The 15,100-nt window shown below is 37.8% G+C and overlaps 1 protein-coding gene across 1 annotated transcript; it reads left to right on the top strand.

Moving 5' to 3' along the window:
• The first annotated feature begins 492 nt into the window (after nt 1-492).
• On the top strand, nt 493-12,576 carry ctsk (cathepsin K). Its single transcript, XM_014409478.4, has 8 exons — nt 493-626; nt 2,198-2,321; nt 4,583-4,705; nt 7,083-7,235; nt 9,878-10,096; nt 11,050-11,215; nt 11,529-11,637; nt 11,828-12,576. The coding sequence occupies exons 2-8, from the start codon at nt 2,199-2,201 to the stop codon at nt 11,925-11,927; spliced, it is 993 nt and encodes a 330-aa protein (XP_014264964.3). The 5' UTR covers nt 493-626; nt 2,198; the 3' UTR covers nt 11,928-12,576.
• The last annotated feature ends 2,524 nt before the right edge of the window (nt 12,577-15,100 follow it).

Genomic DNA, 15,100 nt, shown 5'->3' on the forward strand with positions numbered 1-15,100 from the left:
CAACTATTACATTGTACACACTTGTACCATATTGTTTTTTTCCATGTGCCTTTTTTGCTGCATCCTTCCTTCCTTCCTTCCTTCCTTTTGGAATAAAAATATCTTTGCTCAATAATTAATCACTCAGAGACCCATCCATTCATCTATGTTAACCTAGCATTATTCTTCTTCTTCATGATTTAGAGTAAACTTGAAAGCAGACTAAAAGGTCACTTTGATTCTTGAACAAAATACAAAGCATGGTCATGTATATAAATCAATGTTCTGCTATAAAAGATAATCAGTGTTAGACTTGTAAAGAAAGGCCAAGTTCCAGGTCTTTTTTTTTTCAAAGCACCTTTGTTGTTCTTCAAGCACTAACCCAGACTGCAGCAGTGCCACATCCTCTGTGGAGTTTTCAGACATGTCTCTGTAACCTGACACCTGACATCATCCGGTTTATTCAGTGAAACCAGATGTAATTTCCCTCCATGTTAGAAGAAAACTCCTCCCCAGGCCTGGAGCTCCCATTGTACTTCCTCAAAATTCAGCCGATATAAACTCGCCCACTGACCTACTTCAGCAGCAGAGGAAGACCAAGTCAAACTCGGAAGAATTCCCTGAGCTTTTTGACTTTTGGACTTCAGGTAAGTTTGTTTACTGCTGATCTCCTAACACTCCTAACACACAAAATCTTTTTTGCTCTTTTGTGCGTGTTGTAACTTTATTGTTTTAAACTTTAAATCAGTTTGAAAGAACTGCTGCTTTCTGATATTTTAGTATTTAAGTAAAAACAACTCAGCTGAACTGAACTTAGACATGGCTCTTACTTAATTACATGAACTGATTTTCAAGACCTTGAAAGAGATTTTTCCATAAATGTTGGTTCAAATATATGCATAGCTTTTCTGCAGCTAAGAAAGTAATCAGCCTTAAAAAAGATTACAGAACAATTTTGACCCAACTGCACATTAATAGAGTCATTCTTGGAAGAGGGGGGCAGGGAGACGTAACATTTACTGGCAGCCAGTTTGAGTTCTGGAAAGTTTGACATACCAATGCAAAAAAAAAAAAAAAAAACCACACATCTGGGAATGTGAAAAAAGTCATGAATGCTAATGTTTTATGCAAAATATAAATTTATTTTCAAAACATAAGCTACCACAGGGAGAAGTCTTGTGACTCATACTCAGCATTGTGCACATATGCTGAATTACTGGCATGTATCATGGGATTGCTCTATTTAAAACATAGATTTTCACCCAAAGGTGAAGCCATGCTGTGTATAATCCATGAGTGTAGGAAGCAGGAATCAAAAAGAAAAAGAAAAGAAAACAAAAGGAAATATTGTTTTCTGCTCTTAGTTAAGAGAAACTCCAAGGTCAGCGACCTTTACTGGAAACAAAGCCCACAAATGCAGATTAGAAGCACAATGTATTAAAATATAAGATGGACTCAGAAAGCCCAAGAAACAAAGGCAGAGAAAAAATTTCACACTGCCTGGACTTAAAAAACCCACAGTTAAAATGTTTGAATCACTGATGAGAGCGAGAGTGAAAACATTTTCTCAGTGGAGTTCAGTTGTGTTTGAGACTTCATCCTGTAGCTGTCATTCACATTTGCTGTCAAACTATATCCAGCATTGTCCGGTCTGACCCTGAAAACGAAAGTGAAATTCGTTGAAAATCATATAAGAATTATCCTGAGAGTTTCCTGTCTCAAACCAAAACATGGAATAGAGGTTTGTTTCCCAAGAAGTGCAACTTAGCATTTTGTTTTTGTCACTGTGGCATGATTGAGATAATGAAACCAACCACATGAGAGTAAACCCCTGCAGAAACACAATGCTCTCACTGGATTATAGGAAAGCATATATAGATATCGATAGATATATATATTAGCTTTTATCCTTATGACAGTCGAGTGCAGACAGGAAGGTTATAAATGAAGAAGTGATCTGATTCAAACCTAAGCTTCTCCAGCAAGTTCATATGGTAAACTGTTTCTGTTTCTGAATGGGAATTTTGACAGTAACTCCTCTCTTGGACACCCATAAGATAACACTGAGATATTTTATATGCGTACACATACCCTAATTATAATGTTGTGACACTTTTGAAATATGAAAACTCTATTGTAAAAAATAAAACTTTGTTAATAAAAAAAACTTTTGGGTTTGGTATAAATAAAAACATGAAGGTGTTTTTTGTTCTTTTAGGATGTTGCCACTTGTGTGTGTGCTGTTGCTGGCTACCTCTGCGCTGGGCCGTTTTGATGAATACTCTTTGGATGCCCAGTGGGAAGAGTGGAAGAGCACACATAGGAAAGAATACAATGGCTTGGTGAGTGTGTGTTACTATTGTTTTAGAGTTAAAATAATGATAAAATTAAGAGATATAAATAGCACAAAGAAAACTTAAATATAAGGCAGGAAATATAAAGATTTTGTTTTTAAAAAGCAGATGCTTCTTTTTAAATCTGATTTTCCTGAAAGAGGACTTCTACAAATAAAACACTAAACCTGAAAACAAAACTGAGAGCAGTATTGGTGAAGCCTTTGGTGAATACATTAATTCTAAAATGAAATAATGAAATAAAAAAATATGCACATTATGTGCTTTCCCATCAAATGTGCATATCACAGTTTCAAAACATCATTGGTTTTCCTTATCTGATGCAACTTGCTCCTTGAAAAGGAATAGACATGACTGCACAATGCTATGTTTGACTTAAAAAAAAACCTCATCCAGTCTCAGCAACATGTAGTTATTTATAATTTACATGGTTTAATACATTTGCATACACATGTGGCAAAGACTCATATTTTATTTATACACAGCATGTTCCACATCTTAGCCCAAGACAGGCTTCTGTAAGTCTGCAGGCTAAGCTGCCCTTTTTAAGGAAGCTCCACCAGTTTCAGTTATTTTGGCAGAAACGCTAACAGCAGATCAGGTAAAGCCAGAGAGTCACAGAAGGAAGCATCAGCAACATTAACAGGGAACAAATATGCTTCCCCAGTCACATTTTGTTTTATATGATCGAATCAGTTATGTTTAAACTGTTGATAATTTTACCTCCTTACTTGATGGCAGCACTGGTTGATCTTCTTCTTTGTTTTGGCTGAAAATTAAACAGACAGAAGCTTACCTGAAGCAGGACATGCAATTTTCTGTCAGTCCAACTTTCTCATCCATAACCAGTAGATGTTTGGATCCTCCTTTAAACTTTAAATTTTTGTTTTTTTGTTTAGTATAATTCAACACTTTTCAGTTTAAAAGACTAATTCAACAACTATGGGTATTTAAATCATTATTTAATGATATTATGAAACAAGAGGAGAAAAAAATCCTAGCATATTTTGTAATTTAGTTTTATCATTAGCTTTTTATGTGTCATATCACCAGAGCCAGAAATTTCTAACAGAGGAAAGTCCTCCACTCCTCTTTCTCGGTTTCTCTGCGGCAAAAAAATCCCTATACTCTGTTTCTCTTCCTGGCTGTGAAGAAGGGGTTGTTTGCAGTTTGCTCTTAAACCATAGCGGACTGTGATTTACTCCATGAATGCTCACTGAGCATCTGTTATCCCTCTGCTCTTCACCTCAAGCTAGAGGTCAGCACTCCACAGCTGGGGCATGTGTGTGTGTGTTTATGTCTAGTTTTCATGAGTGTGTATAGTTACATGTGCTTTGATTCATGAACTGAATGTGCGTATATAGTTTTTATAACATGTGTTTCTGTAGTGTGCAGAAAAGACATCTCTCTCTCCCCCTCATGGTGATTTTAATCAGTATTTATGCACAGGAGAGCTTTTCAACCTTCTTTGAATTGGCATCACTGATCTAATATAATCAAAGTCCCCTTACCATATTTACATTTTCCATTACTGGAATGAATATCAAGATGGAAATAATGCTTATAGTTATGCTAATCATTGGTGAGATTACCTAGACTACTAAGTAGAGCATATTTGATTTTCTCAATACCAAACACTTGGCTCTATCTCACTTCCATATTATAATATTACTCTTTCGTGGATGACACATAGTGGTGGAATTTGAATAAAGGCAAACTAATGTTTTAACCCACATATGTATAATCTGTAGGGAAGATTGTTGTGTGAATGTGCACTGGTTTAATTGACCTAATTAATGAAATGGGGCTGTAACACAGACAAGCTTTTTTTTAATCTGCTAATTATAATGCAAATTTGTCCTGTTTGCCTAGATTAGTTTCTTTCAGCTGTCAGGTGTTCGTGCATGAGTGTAGAAACAAGGAAAGCAAACTTTAAGACTGGAAAAAGTGTTTCTTTTATTTTTTATAAAGATTTTTTTTATAAGAAAACCATTCACACCAGTTCAAAAGTGAGGCTGCATCATCATCCTAGAAAGTAAAAGTCCTCTTGTTGTTCATATTAGGAGGGTCACCGTTGTTTCTAATAATAATGGAAGCAACGAAATGATAATGACTTCTTTATAACATCTGCTACAATATTTATTTGTGATACTTTTAAAGCTTCTAAAAATGTGGATTGTTTTGTAAGTGTAAGCCAGGGAGCTCTTTTTTAACTTAAGTACAGTGACGTGTACTTTTGTTCCCCTCAGGGTGAGGAGGGGATCCGCAGGGCCATTTGGGAGAAGAATATGCGCATGATTGAGGCTCACAACGAGGAGGCCGCGCTGGGCATTCACTCCTTTGAGATGGGGATGAACCATCTGGGAGACATGGTGAGTTCAATCTTGTCAAATACCAGATAAAACTTTTTATTCCATGAAGTGCATCATAATTACCGTATTTCCCGGACTACAGAGCGCACCTGAATATTAGCCGCACAAGCTAAAAGCAGGGGAAAATCCTGTTTTGTACATACATTAGCCGCACCTGACTAAAAGCCGCAGGTGTTTCAATATTGACTTATCATATGTAAGAGAATATGCACAAATCGAATTGTCAGGAAAGAGATGGCTGTTTGGAGACACACCACTTTTATTAATATTTTGAAAAACAAGTTATGGGTACATATTTGCATAACCTTTTAGGGTATGTGTACAAGTAGTGGTAATTACAAGTACAAAACATGTACTGTGCTTCATAAATGAGTAACAAATGTAGTACATAACAATAACCTACAGCACACCAGAAAAATAGATGCAGACTACCTTTTAGGCTCAGGTGCAGTGACACGGCTTTAACAAGAAGAAAAGTCAGTCATTCACCACCATCTTTCTCTTCTTCCTGCGCACTAAAACCACCAAAGTCCTCTTCTCCAGGAAACGAACAGGCTCAGGGTGGCTTCATCATCCACTCTCAGCTCCTTTCTTTCGTTGTCACTTTCAAAACCAAAGAAATCCTCATTGTCAGTGTCAGAGTCGAACACCTTCTGAAGAGCCTCCTCTCCATCAGGCAGCAGTCCAGCCCTTCGAAATCCGTTGGTGATCGTGGATGTTTTCACACTTTCCCACGCTGTCAGAATCCAGTGGTGGAGTTGGGCATAACTTGCTTTTTGCAAGTTTATCGCCGCTCATCATCCACGCCTCCAGCTGAACGCGTAGTGCTACTTTGAAGTTTGTTTTTCGCGCTACTTCGTACGGCACTACGTTGCCTGGCGGATGGACATGTGACTAACATACCACTCTTGAACTCCGATCCTTCCGCCAGGCAACGTAGTGCCGTACAACAGCGGAACAAACAAAACAAATCCGCTCATGGACAATCCATAGAAAAGCCGCACCTGACTAAAAGCCGCAGGGTTCAAAGCTTGTGCAAAAAGTAGCGGCTTATAGCCCGACAATTACGGTAAGGACACTGGTTTAGACTTTGTCTAAAACCTGACAAAAAGAAGAGTCAGTGGACATACCATAGCTCACACTGCTCGTCCCAGAAGCCTGTTTCTGAAAAACCAGACGCTCTTATTGGTTGTGGATCGTCATGCAGTCTGGCACATCTCTGTCCTAATCACGACTCCATGTTCACTTTTTTTACATCTTGTTTTTGACATGTATGTGATCCCAGCACATTACATCTCTATAAGACCATCTGTCCCTATTTTTTATACATGTCACTTGCAGTGTGTAACACACCAACATAGATTTGAATATACTAAAGTACAAAATATTTTGTTTCTTCTGGTACATCTTTCATGTATGACGCTAGACACAATCAAATCCACCTTTTTGAGAAACTGGAACAGCAAATATTTTGCTTGTTTGAGTAAGATCTGGGTAATTTTGACAGTAAAAAATAGCTCCTGCATGTCACATTCATGTTTTCTTCAGCAGTTTTGGCTTTTTGCAGCTGCAGTCGGTTTGTCATCTCTGCTTTTTTTATTCACTAATGCATGCTGCAGCCCCTTGATGTGAAACTGGGTTTGGTGTCCTTAAATCAGCCGGTGTCAGTGACATGCCAGCATGGGTTGTGACTGATGGTGGCTTTTTTTCATCAACACGGAGAGGCTTTAAAAGGCTGCTCCAGAAATGAAGCACAACATGGCAGGGCTCAAGCTCATTTATTAGTGATAGAACAAGTATGCGCATCTGAATTCTTGACAAATGGCCAATTTCATGTTTATGAAATAACAGGTGGTGGGAAATGAAGGATGCTTTTCCATTTTGATTGAAAGCACTTAAATTAAATAAACGAAATTAACAGATGGCCTGTATTTCTTCCATTAATGATCTTTCTACTTTTAGACTCAGCTGTAATAAAAGCCCCAGGGAATCCAGACAATAACAAAGTGGGGATTTTTTTTATTTTATTTAGCAAAAAGTTCCATTGTGGCAGCCAGTAAAAAGTACAAATGTATCACAAATTTGAATTCCCTTTGACCTCTTTATATCCCTCTCTCCTTTACTCCTTTGCCTGCAGTTTCTTGAAGTCTGCAGTTTGTCATATGCACATTTGAAAATCTTTTTGTATTCCAGCTCCCCCCGGCACTCTGGTTCTTTTTCAAGAACACTTTCTCTCATTCAATTATTCAAAAATCCCATTGCCTGGATGTTATGACCTATGACCCCGACTACAACTTTGTTCAAATGTTCATTCAGTAACATCCCTACGATGTGAAACACAATTTAAAATACCTTAACTGTGTTTCTGTTCATGCAGACCTCAGAGGAGGTGGTTGAGAAGATGACTGGCCTGCAAATCCCAGTGAACCAGGAGCGCAGTTTCACACTGGCTATGGATGACATGCCCTCCAAAATTCCCAAATCTGTTGACTACCGCAAGAAGGGCATGGTGACTTCAGTTAAGAACCAGGTGAGAACTGAATAATATTTGACTAGTTTCTGTCAGTGTGGATTAATATCATCAGCTGAAATGTTGTTGTTTGGTATCATTAGCTGCATGTGTTGGTTTTCAGAAAGCAGCTCTTTAACTGTCAAAGTGCGGCTTTAACTTCTTTTTTTTTTCACAACCACAATTCACTGACCAAGTGAGCATAAAAAAACATGTGTGGCTGCTGCTTTTAATAAAGAAAGAAATAGGCACTTAACAAAAAAAAAGCATGAATCAGAAATGTGTGAATAAATAGATTCAGTGCAAGTGTTTTAGAGATAGCATTCAAATGAAATGTGTCAGTCAACACACAATTGATAGCAGCACAAGGGCACAGCTTGTGTAATGGAAACATTTAACGTGATCAAGTACAGTGTAGCATATCGCAACACGGGGCAGACCAAACAGGACAGAGGACAGAGACAATCTGCTCTGTCACAGTTCTTGGAAATCAAATCTGAAACAGCAGGTTTCTTACTGGAGGAAGTTTTTGTAGATTTTAGCAGAGTAATCTACAGTTAGGATTCCTGTGGGCTCTGGCATATGATTGTTTGTCTAAAAGTTTGTGGAGAACTAAGAAAAAGTTCCTAGGGCTATTTTCAGGAAAAGTTTTAAGAGTGAAACTCAAAACCTCTGTGATTTCTGTGGGGAACTGTTACTGTTGAAGGCAGAGGCAAGAATAATGACATCAACTGGGATTTCAGTTACACATTTTATGTTGTGTTCAGTGGCAATATCTGACATTGTTTTACACAAAGTCAAAGTACATGTTTATGAAACCATCTGAAATCAGAAATGAATAGTTTTAAAAAGTTTTATGTAAGTGTAGGTGAACACCTTTATATTCATCTCTAGTATAAATGAAAACATTCAGCAGCCTGTTGCCTTGAAAAAATTGAATGTAATTCACAATTTGTGAAGATTTTTTTTTTTTTTACTGTAACCTCGAAAAAAGAAAAAGGATTCAGAAAAATACTTTGCAGCGTTTATTTAAACATTTAAAGACGTAACCAGTCCCACTTAATGCTCAGATCAACACTAAAAGTAACAGGCTGTTCTCATGGTTAATTGACTTGGTAACAAAGGCCTTCATTATTAGATGTAATTGGTCGTTAAGAGCAAATTAAACAACCATTTATGTAAACAACATTCATCTGGTGGAATTGGTGAATATACTTGTAGGAAATGTTTTACAATGTTCAACAGTTTCTTTATTGTGATAACAAATTATGATAGAAATCATTGCTATATGAGTGTCAAAAATAGGTAACTGTGATAGATAATATAAATTAGTAAAACATAAATTTGAGGGCTTGTGTGTTACGTTGTCTCCCCCTGGCGGATGTATTTGAACACACAGCCATAAACAGGATTTTTTTTTTTTTTTAGCTCTTGCTTTGGTTCCTTTGGTTCATGAATTATGCAGCAAACTGGTTGCAGTCTCTGCATAGTAACAGCTCTGCTGCTTCATCCTGAGCTCCTTTTATGATGACTGAATTCTGTTTCTGATGTTTTCTTCAGTTCAGGCAAATTTCTGTTATCGCTGAGCTCAAAGCCACAAACAACATTCAGCGATCTGATTTAAGATTTACAAAGTTTTTAATTGGGGCATCTCTAAGCAGCAGACTGACGTGGAGCATTAGAGGTGTGAAGACTCAGATATTTCAAAATGAAGGCCAAAAAAAGAAAATAATAAGCTATTATTTGTTCGTCTGAATAGGGAATAAGATTGAAATGGGTCCTTCTACTTCTAGACGCACTTTAAAGCCAAATGTATGTGGACATGTAAGCGTTTCAGAGCTGTAAGCATTAACCTAGTGTTATTACATCATGCACTCCTCCAGGGAGGTTGTTCATAACATGCAGGGAAAGGGATCTGTTCCTTTTCAGGCACAGAAGCATTAGTTACACCCAACACATGTTAACAAGAATAACCTTTTCATTTAAATTCAACATAAACGTTCATCTATATTACAGCAAGTCCCTATTTCCTGGGTGAAAGCCAAACACGATGGCGGTGTCAGTGATTCATTAGCGCTGGATGTGTCAGTCCAGACCTGTAAAAAAGACCATTTCTCACCGTGTGTCATTAACACTGTTTCAACATTACTGAACACCACAAACTGCCCAGCAGCTGATTCTATTTACAACCCAAATTCACAGCAGTTACAGAATTTCGATCAGCAAACAGAAATGGCTTTCTTTCATTGTCAATGTGGTCACAGTCTGCCTCCCGGTGGACAGACAGGAGAAGACACAGCATTTGCTGTGATGTTGATTTAATCTGTTTAAATGATTCTCTTTAATATGATAAATATGGTTTAAATATGCTGTTATTCCTTGATGACTGATTATTTTATAGGAAAAAACAGGCTCTCTGCAAATGGTTTGCTTAACAAATAATGCCTATCAGAACAGCTGGGTTTATATTTCCTTACAATGTGCACATTTATTCCTGTTTCCTACCAACTCTGGTCTGGTCTGGGTTTCTTACATTTCTGCTGATTATAGCTTCCATGTCGGCTTAGTTTCCTCTTACTGTTGTCAGCAACAGTCCAGTCATAGTGGTATGTACATATCAAACTAAACCTCTTACTCACCAGTCTTTCTTTGACCCCTGACAGGGCTCCTGTGGCTCCTGCTGGGCCTTTAGCTCTGCCGGGGCCCTTGAGGGGCAGTTGGCCAAGCAGACCGGGCAGCTCGTTGACCTCAGTCCTCAGAACCTGGTGGACTGTGTTACAGAGAACGACGGCTGTGGAGGAGGCTACATGACCAATGCCTTCCAGTATGTGAATGAAAATGGAGGTATTGACTCTGAAGCGGCCTACCCATATGTTGGACAGGTGAGCAACCCACTCTGCCAAACACACAACTAAACTTGAAGTAGCTTATTAATCTGAGCCTTTCACTTCAGTTCATTTCATGTCGTGAGTGCCACATCCTCTATAAACTAAGCACTTATATTTTAATATCACTGGGTGCTTGAACACATAAAAGCAAGATGGTCCAAAGCAGTCAAGCGGGGGTTTTTAAAGTAATAAACAAGTATAATTTAGTTGGTGTTTGTTGTTTTTTAAATGAGTGATTGCCCCACCTCTTCCAGTACTTAAGATAAGCTCGAAGTTGTTCTGGTAACGCACTCTTACAAAGAAGCTTTGCACAAAAAGTCTTTTAACCTAGTTGTTATAAATAATACCCAGTAATCAGCTGTTAGCTGCAGATGCATAGATGGTGAAGAGGTTCTCACTTGGCTGTGAGGGTGTCACGTTTGTCCCCTTCACACGCTTCACCAACAACATGCAACGAGGAAGAAAATATTTCATTTTGACAGTAAAGTAGCTGCAAACATCTTACCAGAGGGAGGTGATTCAGCAGAAATGATGAAGTGGAAACTCTCCCACAGAGTGAGCATAGTTTCCTCTTTAGTTATTTGGTAATATGAGAAGGAAGTACATCTGCTCGGTAATGATAAAAATCTGCCGTCTCTCTATTGTTTGGTTAGTTGGAATTGCACCAAACACATCATGTGATATAACATGTGACAGAAGAGTCACAAGGTACTAAAACCTTGCATAGCAAGTATTTTGACTATTGATTTTATACAGCAATTATTAACTTTCTTTTATTGTCGGTTAATCAGTAATAACCATTGGATTAAAATTCGATATTCTACCTAAATATGATTATACTGTGAGGTAAGGACATGAAAAGTAGCATCTTAAATATCAAGAATTGACACTTTTAAAATCGGCAACAAACGCTTTTAGCATTTTCTCCTCCTTTGTCTTGCCTGCAGGATCAGACCTGCCGCTACAATGCATCAGGCATGGCAGCCCAGTGCAAAGGCTACAAGGAGATCCCAGTGGGTAATGAGCGCGCGCTGGCTGTTGCACTCTACAAAGTTGGTCCAGTGTCTGTGGGCATCGATGCACAACAGAGCAGCTTCCAGTTCTACAAGCATGGTCAGTGAACTTCTCATATGTCTGGTCAGATGAAATTATTATCTGCACCTACTTCATATAAGGGAAGGAAAGTGTGTGGAATAAAATCCTAGAATTTAAGGGCCTGTTTAGTCAGGATTTCTTCATTAAATATGAATTAAATAAACTAAACATGGAGTTCACACCTAGTAAAACTAGTAAAACAATTAAACATAACACATCAACAGCTTTCTGGTTATATTCAACATTAAAAAGTGTGCGAGGTACATCGTTTATGCACTGTTCACTAATGCAGCTCACTCTTTTTTTCTCTCTCTCTCTGTTGTGAACCTAGGTGTTTACTACGATCCCAACTGTAACAAAGATGACGTCAATCATGCCGTACTGGCAGTAGGCTATGGAGTGAACACCAAGGGGAAGAAGTACTGGATTGTCAAGAACAGGTGGGACATGTCACTTGTCTGAATGGCATCAGGTGGCTCAAATGTCCACTAAAATTAAGTGTTGGTTGTTTGTTGATTTGTTTTCATGTCATCTGTCAAAATGATAAGCTGAAATGCTGTTTGACTCCTGGCGATATTTCATTGTCTCCATCGTTCCATCTTAACTCCGTCTTTTGGCTTTTCTTCACAGCTGGGGTGAGGAATGGGGCAACAAGGGATACATCCTGATGGCACGTAACCGTGGCAACCTCTGCGGCATCACCAACCTCGCTAGCTACCCCATCTTGTGAAGAGATTAGGGAAAATGAACGGGCTTTGCTTAGACTACTATAAGACGAATATACACTTGGAAATGTTCAGAGTAAATGTTCATTTCAACACATCCGCAACCACTACAGTACAATATGTTTGTTTACAGTCTTTTCTAACAGGAAATGGAATTTGGAGATAACGAACAGGTTCACTGAAAACAGGCATTAAATGTTTCTGAGTCTTGGATTCCAAAAAACACTTTTAAACCATGAGTTATCTCATGCCTGCAGACCTCTGCTGTGCTCTGGTTAATAAAGAAACACATACAGTTTATTGTAACTTCAGAGCATGCTGTTGAATAAACCTAAGCCAGAACACAGGCTTGTTTTATGCTGAAGTCGCAAGTTAAATCTACATATCTACATGGCACAACATACTTTTTCTTTTTACAGTATTTGACTGGTAGTCAGTGATAGTTTCAGTCCCTACTTTTACTTGCTTTCTGTGTGAAAAAAGACAGGAAACATTGCTGTGCAATGGGAGCTACTCCTTTCCTGCTGGTAGTGTGAGTTCCTATAACTATTTTCTCTTGTGATCACAAGGACTTGTCGTTCTGTTCTGCACTTTTCCAATGATTACATTGTAAACAGATGTTTTCTATGAAATTGAATAAAGGGTTAATTTTGACTTTGAATGCCTCATTTGGAATTTTTTTATGTTTTTGTAAAAAACATTTTATGGAATTTTTACAAAAACACAAACAAATATGGGAATAAGTTATGTAAGGATCAGGATATGCACTCAAAAATACTTTCCAATGGTTCTACTCCATGTGGGCACTTAAGTAAGTCAGATGAAAGGATTTAACTGTACAATAATTCAATGATACACCACAACATCATAAACTATAATCATATGATATGCGCAAACTCTGTGTGTTACATTTACAGATTTTCTAAACAGCCTCACATTCCATAAAACTGTAAATGAGCTGCTGTCAGATCATGTTGGATAATACTGGCAGCTTACACTGAAATCATGTCCTTTGCTTCTATCACCCCAACCGGTTGAAGCAGATGGGCGCCCCTCCCTGAGCCTGGTTCTGCTGGAGGTTTCTTCCTGTTAAAAGGGAGTTTTTTCCTTCCCACTGTCGCAAACATACTTGCTCATAGGGGGTCATGTGATTGTTGGTTTTTTCTCTGTATGTATTATTGTAGGGTCTACCTTACAATATAAAGCACCTTAAGGCGACTGTTGTTGTGATTTGGCGCTAATATTCTAATAAGAAGATCATTTGTAACCTTCAGTAAAGCTGTTTCTGTGCTGTGATGATCTCTGAAACCTGACTGAAACTCTTCAAATAAGCCATTCCTCTGCAGATGATCTGTTAGCTGTTTGACAACTACTCTTTCAAGAATTTTTGATATGAAAGGAAAGTTGGAGATTGGCCTATAATTAGCTAAGACAGCAGCTGGGTCTAGGGATGGCTTTTTAAGTAAAGGTTTAACTACAGCCAGCTTGAAGGCTTGTGGTACATAGCCGATTATTAGAGATAGGTTGATCATATTTAAGATTGAAGCATTAATTAATGGCAGGAATGGGGTCTAAAAGACACGTTGATGGTTTGGAGGAAGTAATTATTGAAGTTAACTCAGAAAGATCGATTGGAGAAAGAGTTGTAATTACAACACCACTAGGCTGAAGCGTTGATAGAAGGCAGATTGAATCCATTATTTCATGTTGTTTAGATCAAATTCTGACCCAACCATCTGAATGTGGCAGCAGAAACTGCACTGTAAAAAAAATTGTAATATAAAAGTATTTCACTGTGTATTTTACAGTTTTGTACTGTTTTCCAAGAATATCATTAAATTTACATAAATAGACTGCGATTTTACATGTCAAATGTAAAATAACATGACATCACTGTAAATGTAATAAAACATAATTTTCTTGTTTTTCAAATATATTTGTCTGTACATATGCATATTTAGATTGTTAAAATACATTCACAAATGTATCATAATTTCACAAATATTTGTCCGTTATTTGAAAGATTGAACTCTTAAATTCAAATGTAATGCTATGGAAAAATATATAAAATGATTCTTATAAACTTTTTTTGCATCAAATAATGTTATTTAGGGCGATCGTGGCTCAAGAGTTGGCAGTTTGTCTTGTAATCAGAAGGTTGCCGGTTCGAGTCCCAGCTCGGACAGTCTCGGTTGTTGTGTCCTTGAGCAAGACACTTCACCTGCACCTACTGGTGATGGCCAGATGGTGCGATATGGCAGCCTCCCTTCTGTCAGTATGTCCCAGGGCAGCTGTGGCTACAACTGTATCTTGCCTCCACCAGTGTGTGAGAGTGAATGGATAGTGAAATTGTAAAGCGCTTTGAGGGTCTCGAAAAGCGCTATATAAATGCAATCCATTATTATTTAAACCAACTGTTAACAGTATATTTCTGTACATTTAAGTATTATTCATATTGCCGCATCCATTGACCTTGTTTATAGGTAATTTCATTGTTTGATCACGTTAAAATGTTCCTAATTTATGTTTAAAAGCACTTGAAAAAGGCAAAATCCCATATAAAATTAGGGCAACAAACTGCATTGTCATTAATGAAAATAACCGTATTTTTATGAGAAAGTTATTTTCTGTTATTGTATGGTATTATTTTGGCACCCCAGCTGCTGGAATATCACTGTTTTTTTGGATTTTTTTCTTACAGTGTGAGATCCATCACACCGAACAATATTTTTTGTTTGATGATAGTTTTCTCCTGTTTTTCGTAGTTAGGGAGGCAAGTTGCTGTCATTTGGTTTGATTAGGTAAGTTTGGTGAATACTCGAGATAGGCTCCTTTGGTTTGTTGTTTTGTTTTGTTGTTGTTTAGGTCCACCCCAAAGCTATAATCAGCTCCTCGTTTGTGTCAAATAACCTAACGAATCAATATATTGTAAATAAATCATTATCAAACTTTACCAATTGCGTGATGTGGCTGCTTGGCTCTGATGAAGATGGCTCACCCTTACGTTGTGGTCTGGCCACCCCTAGACAGGCCATAACAGCTGCGTCAAGGTTTGACATGTTGTGCATCCAAAGATTTGGAAGACTTTTCCACACACCTTGGTTATAATTACTGATTTTTTTGAGTTACTTTTCCTTCCTATAATATCAATGGATATTTTCAAATTTTGAACAGCAGG

This window comes from Maylandia zebra, linkage group LG11, assembly GCF_041146795.1.
Source record: "Maylandia zebra isolate NMK-2024a linkage group LG11, Mzebra_GT3a, whole genome shotgun sequence".
Classification (NCBI taxonomy): domain Eukaryota; kingdom Metazoa; phylum Chordata; class Actinopteri; order Cichliformes; family Cichlidae; genus Maylandia; species Maylandia zebra.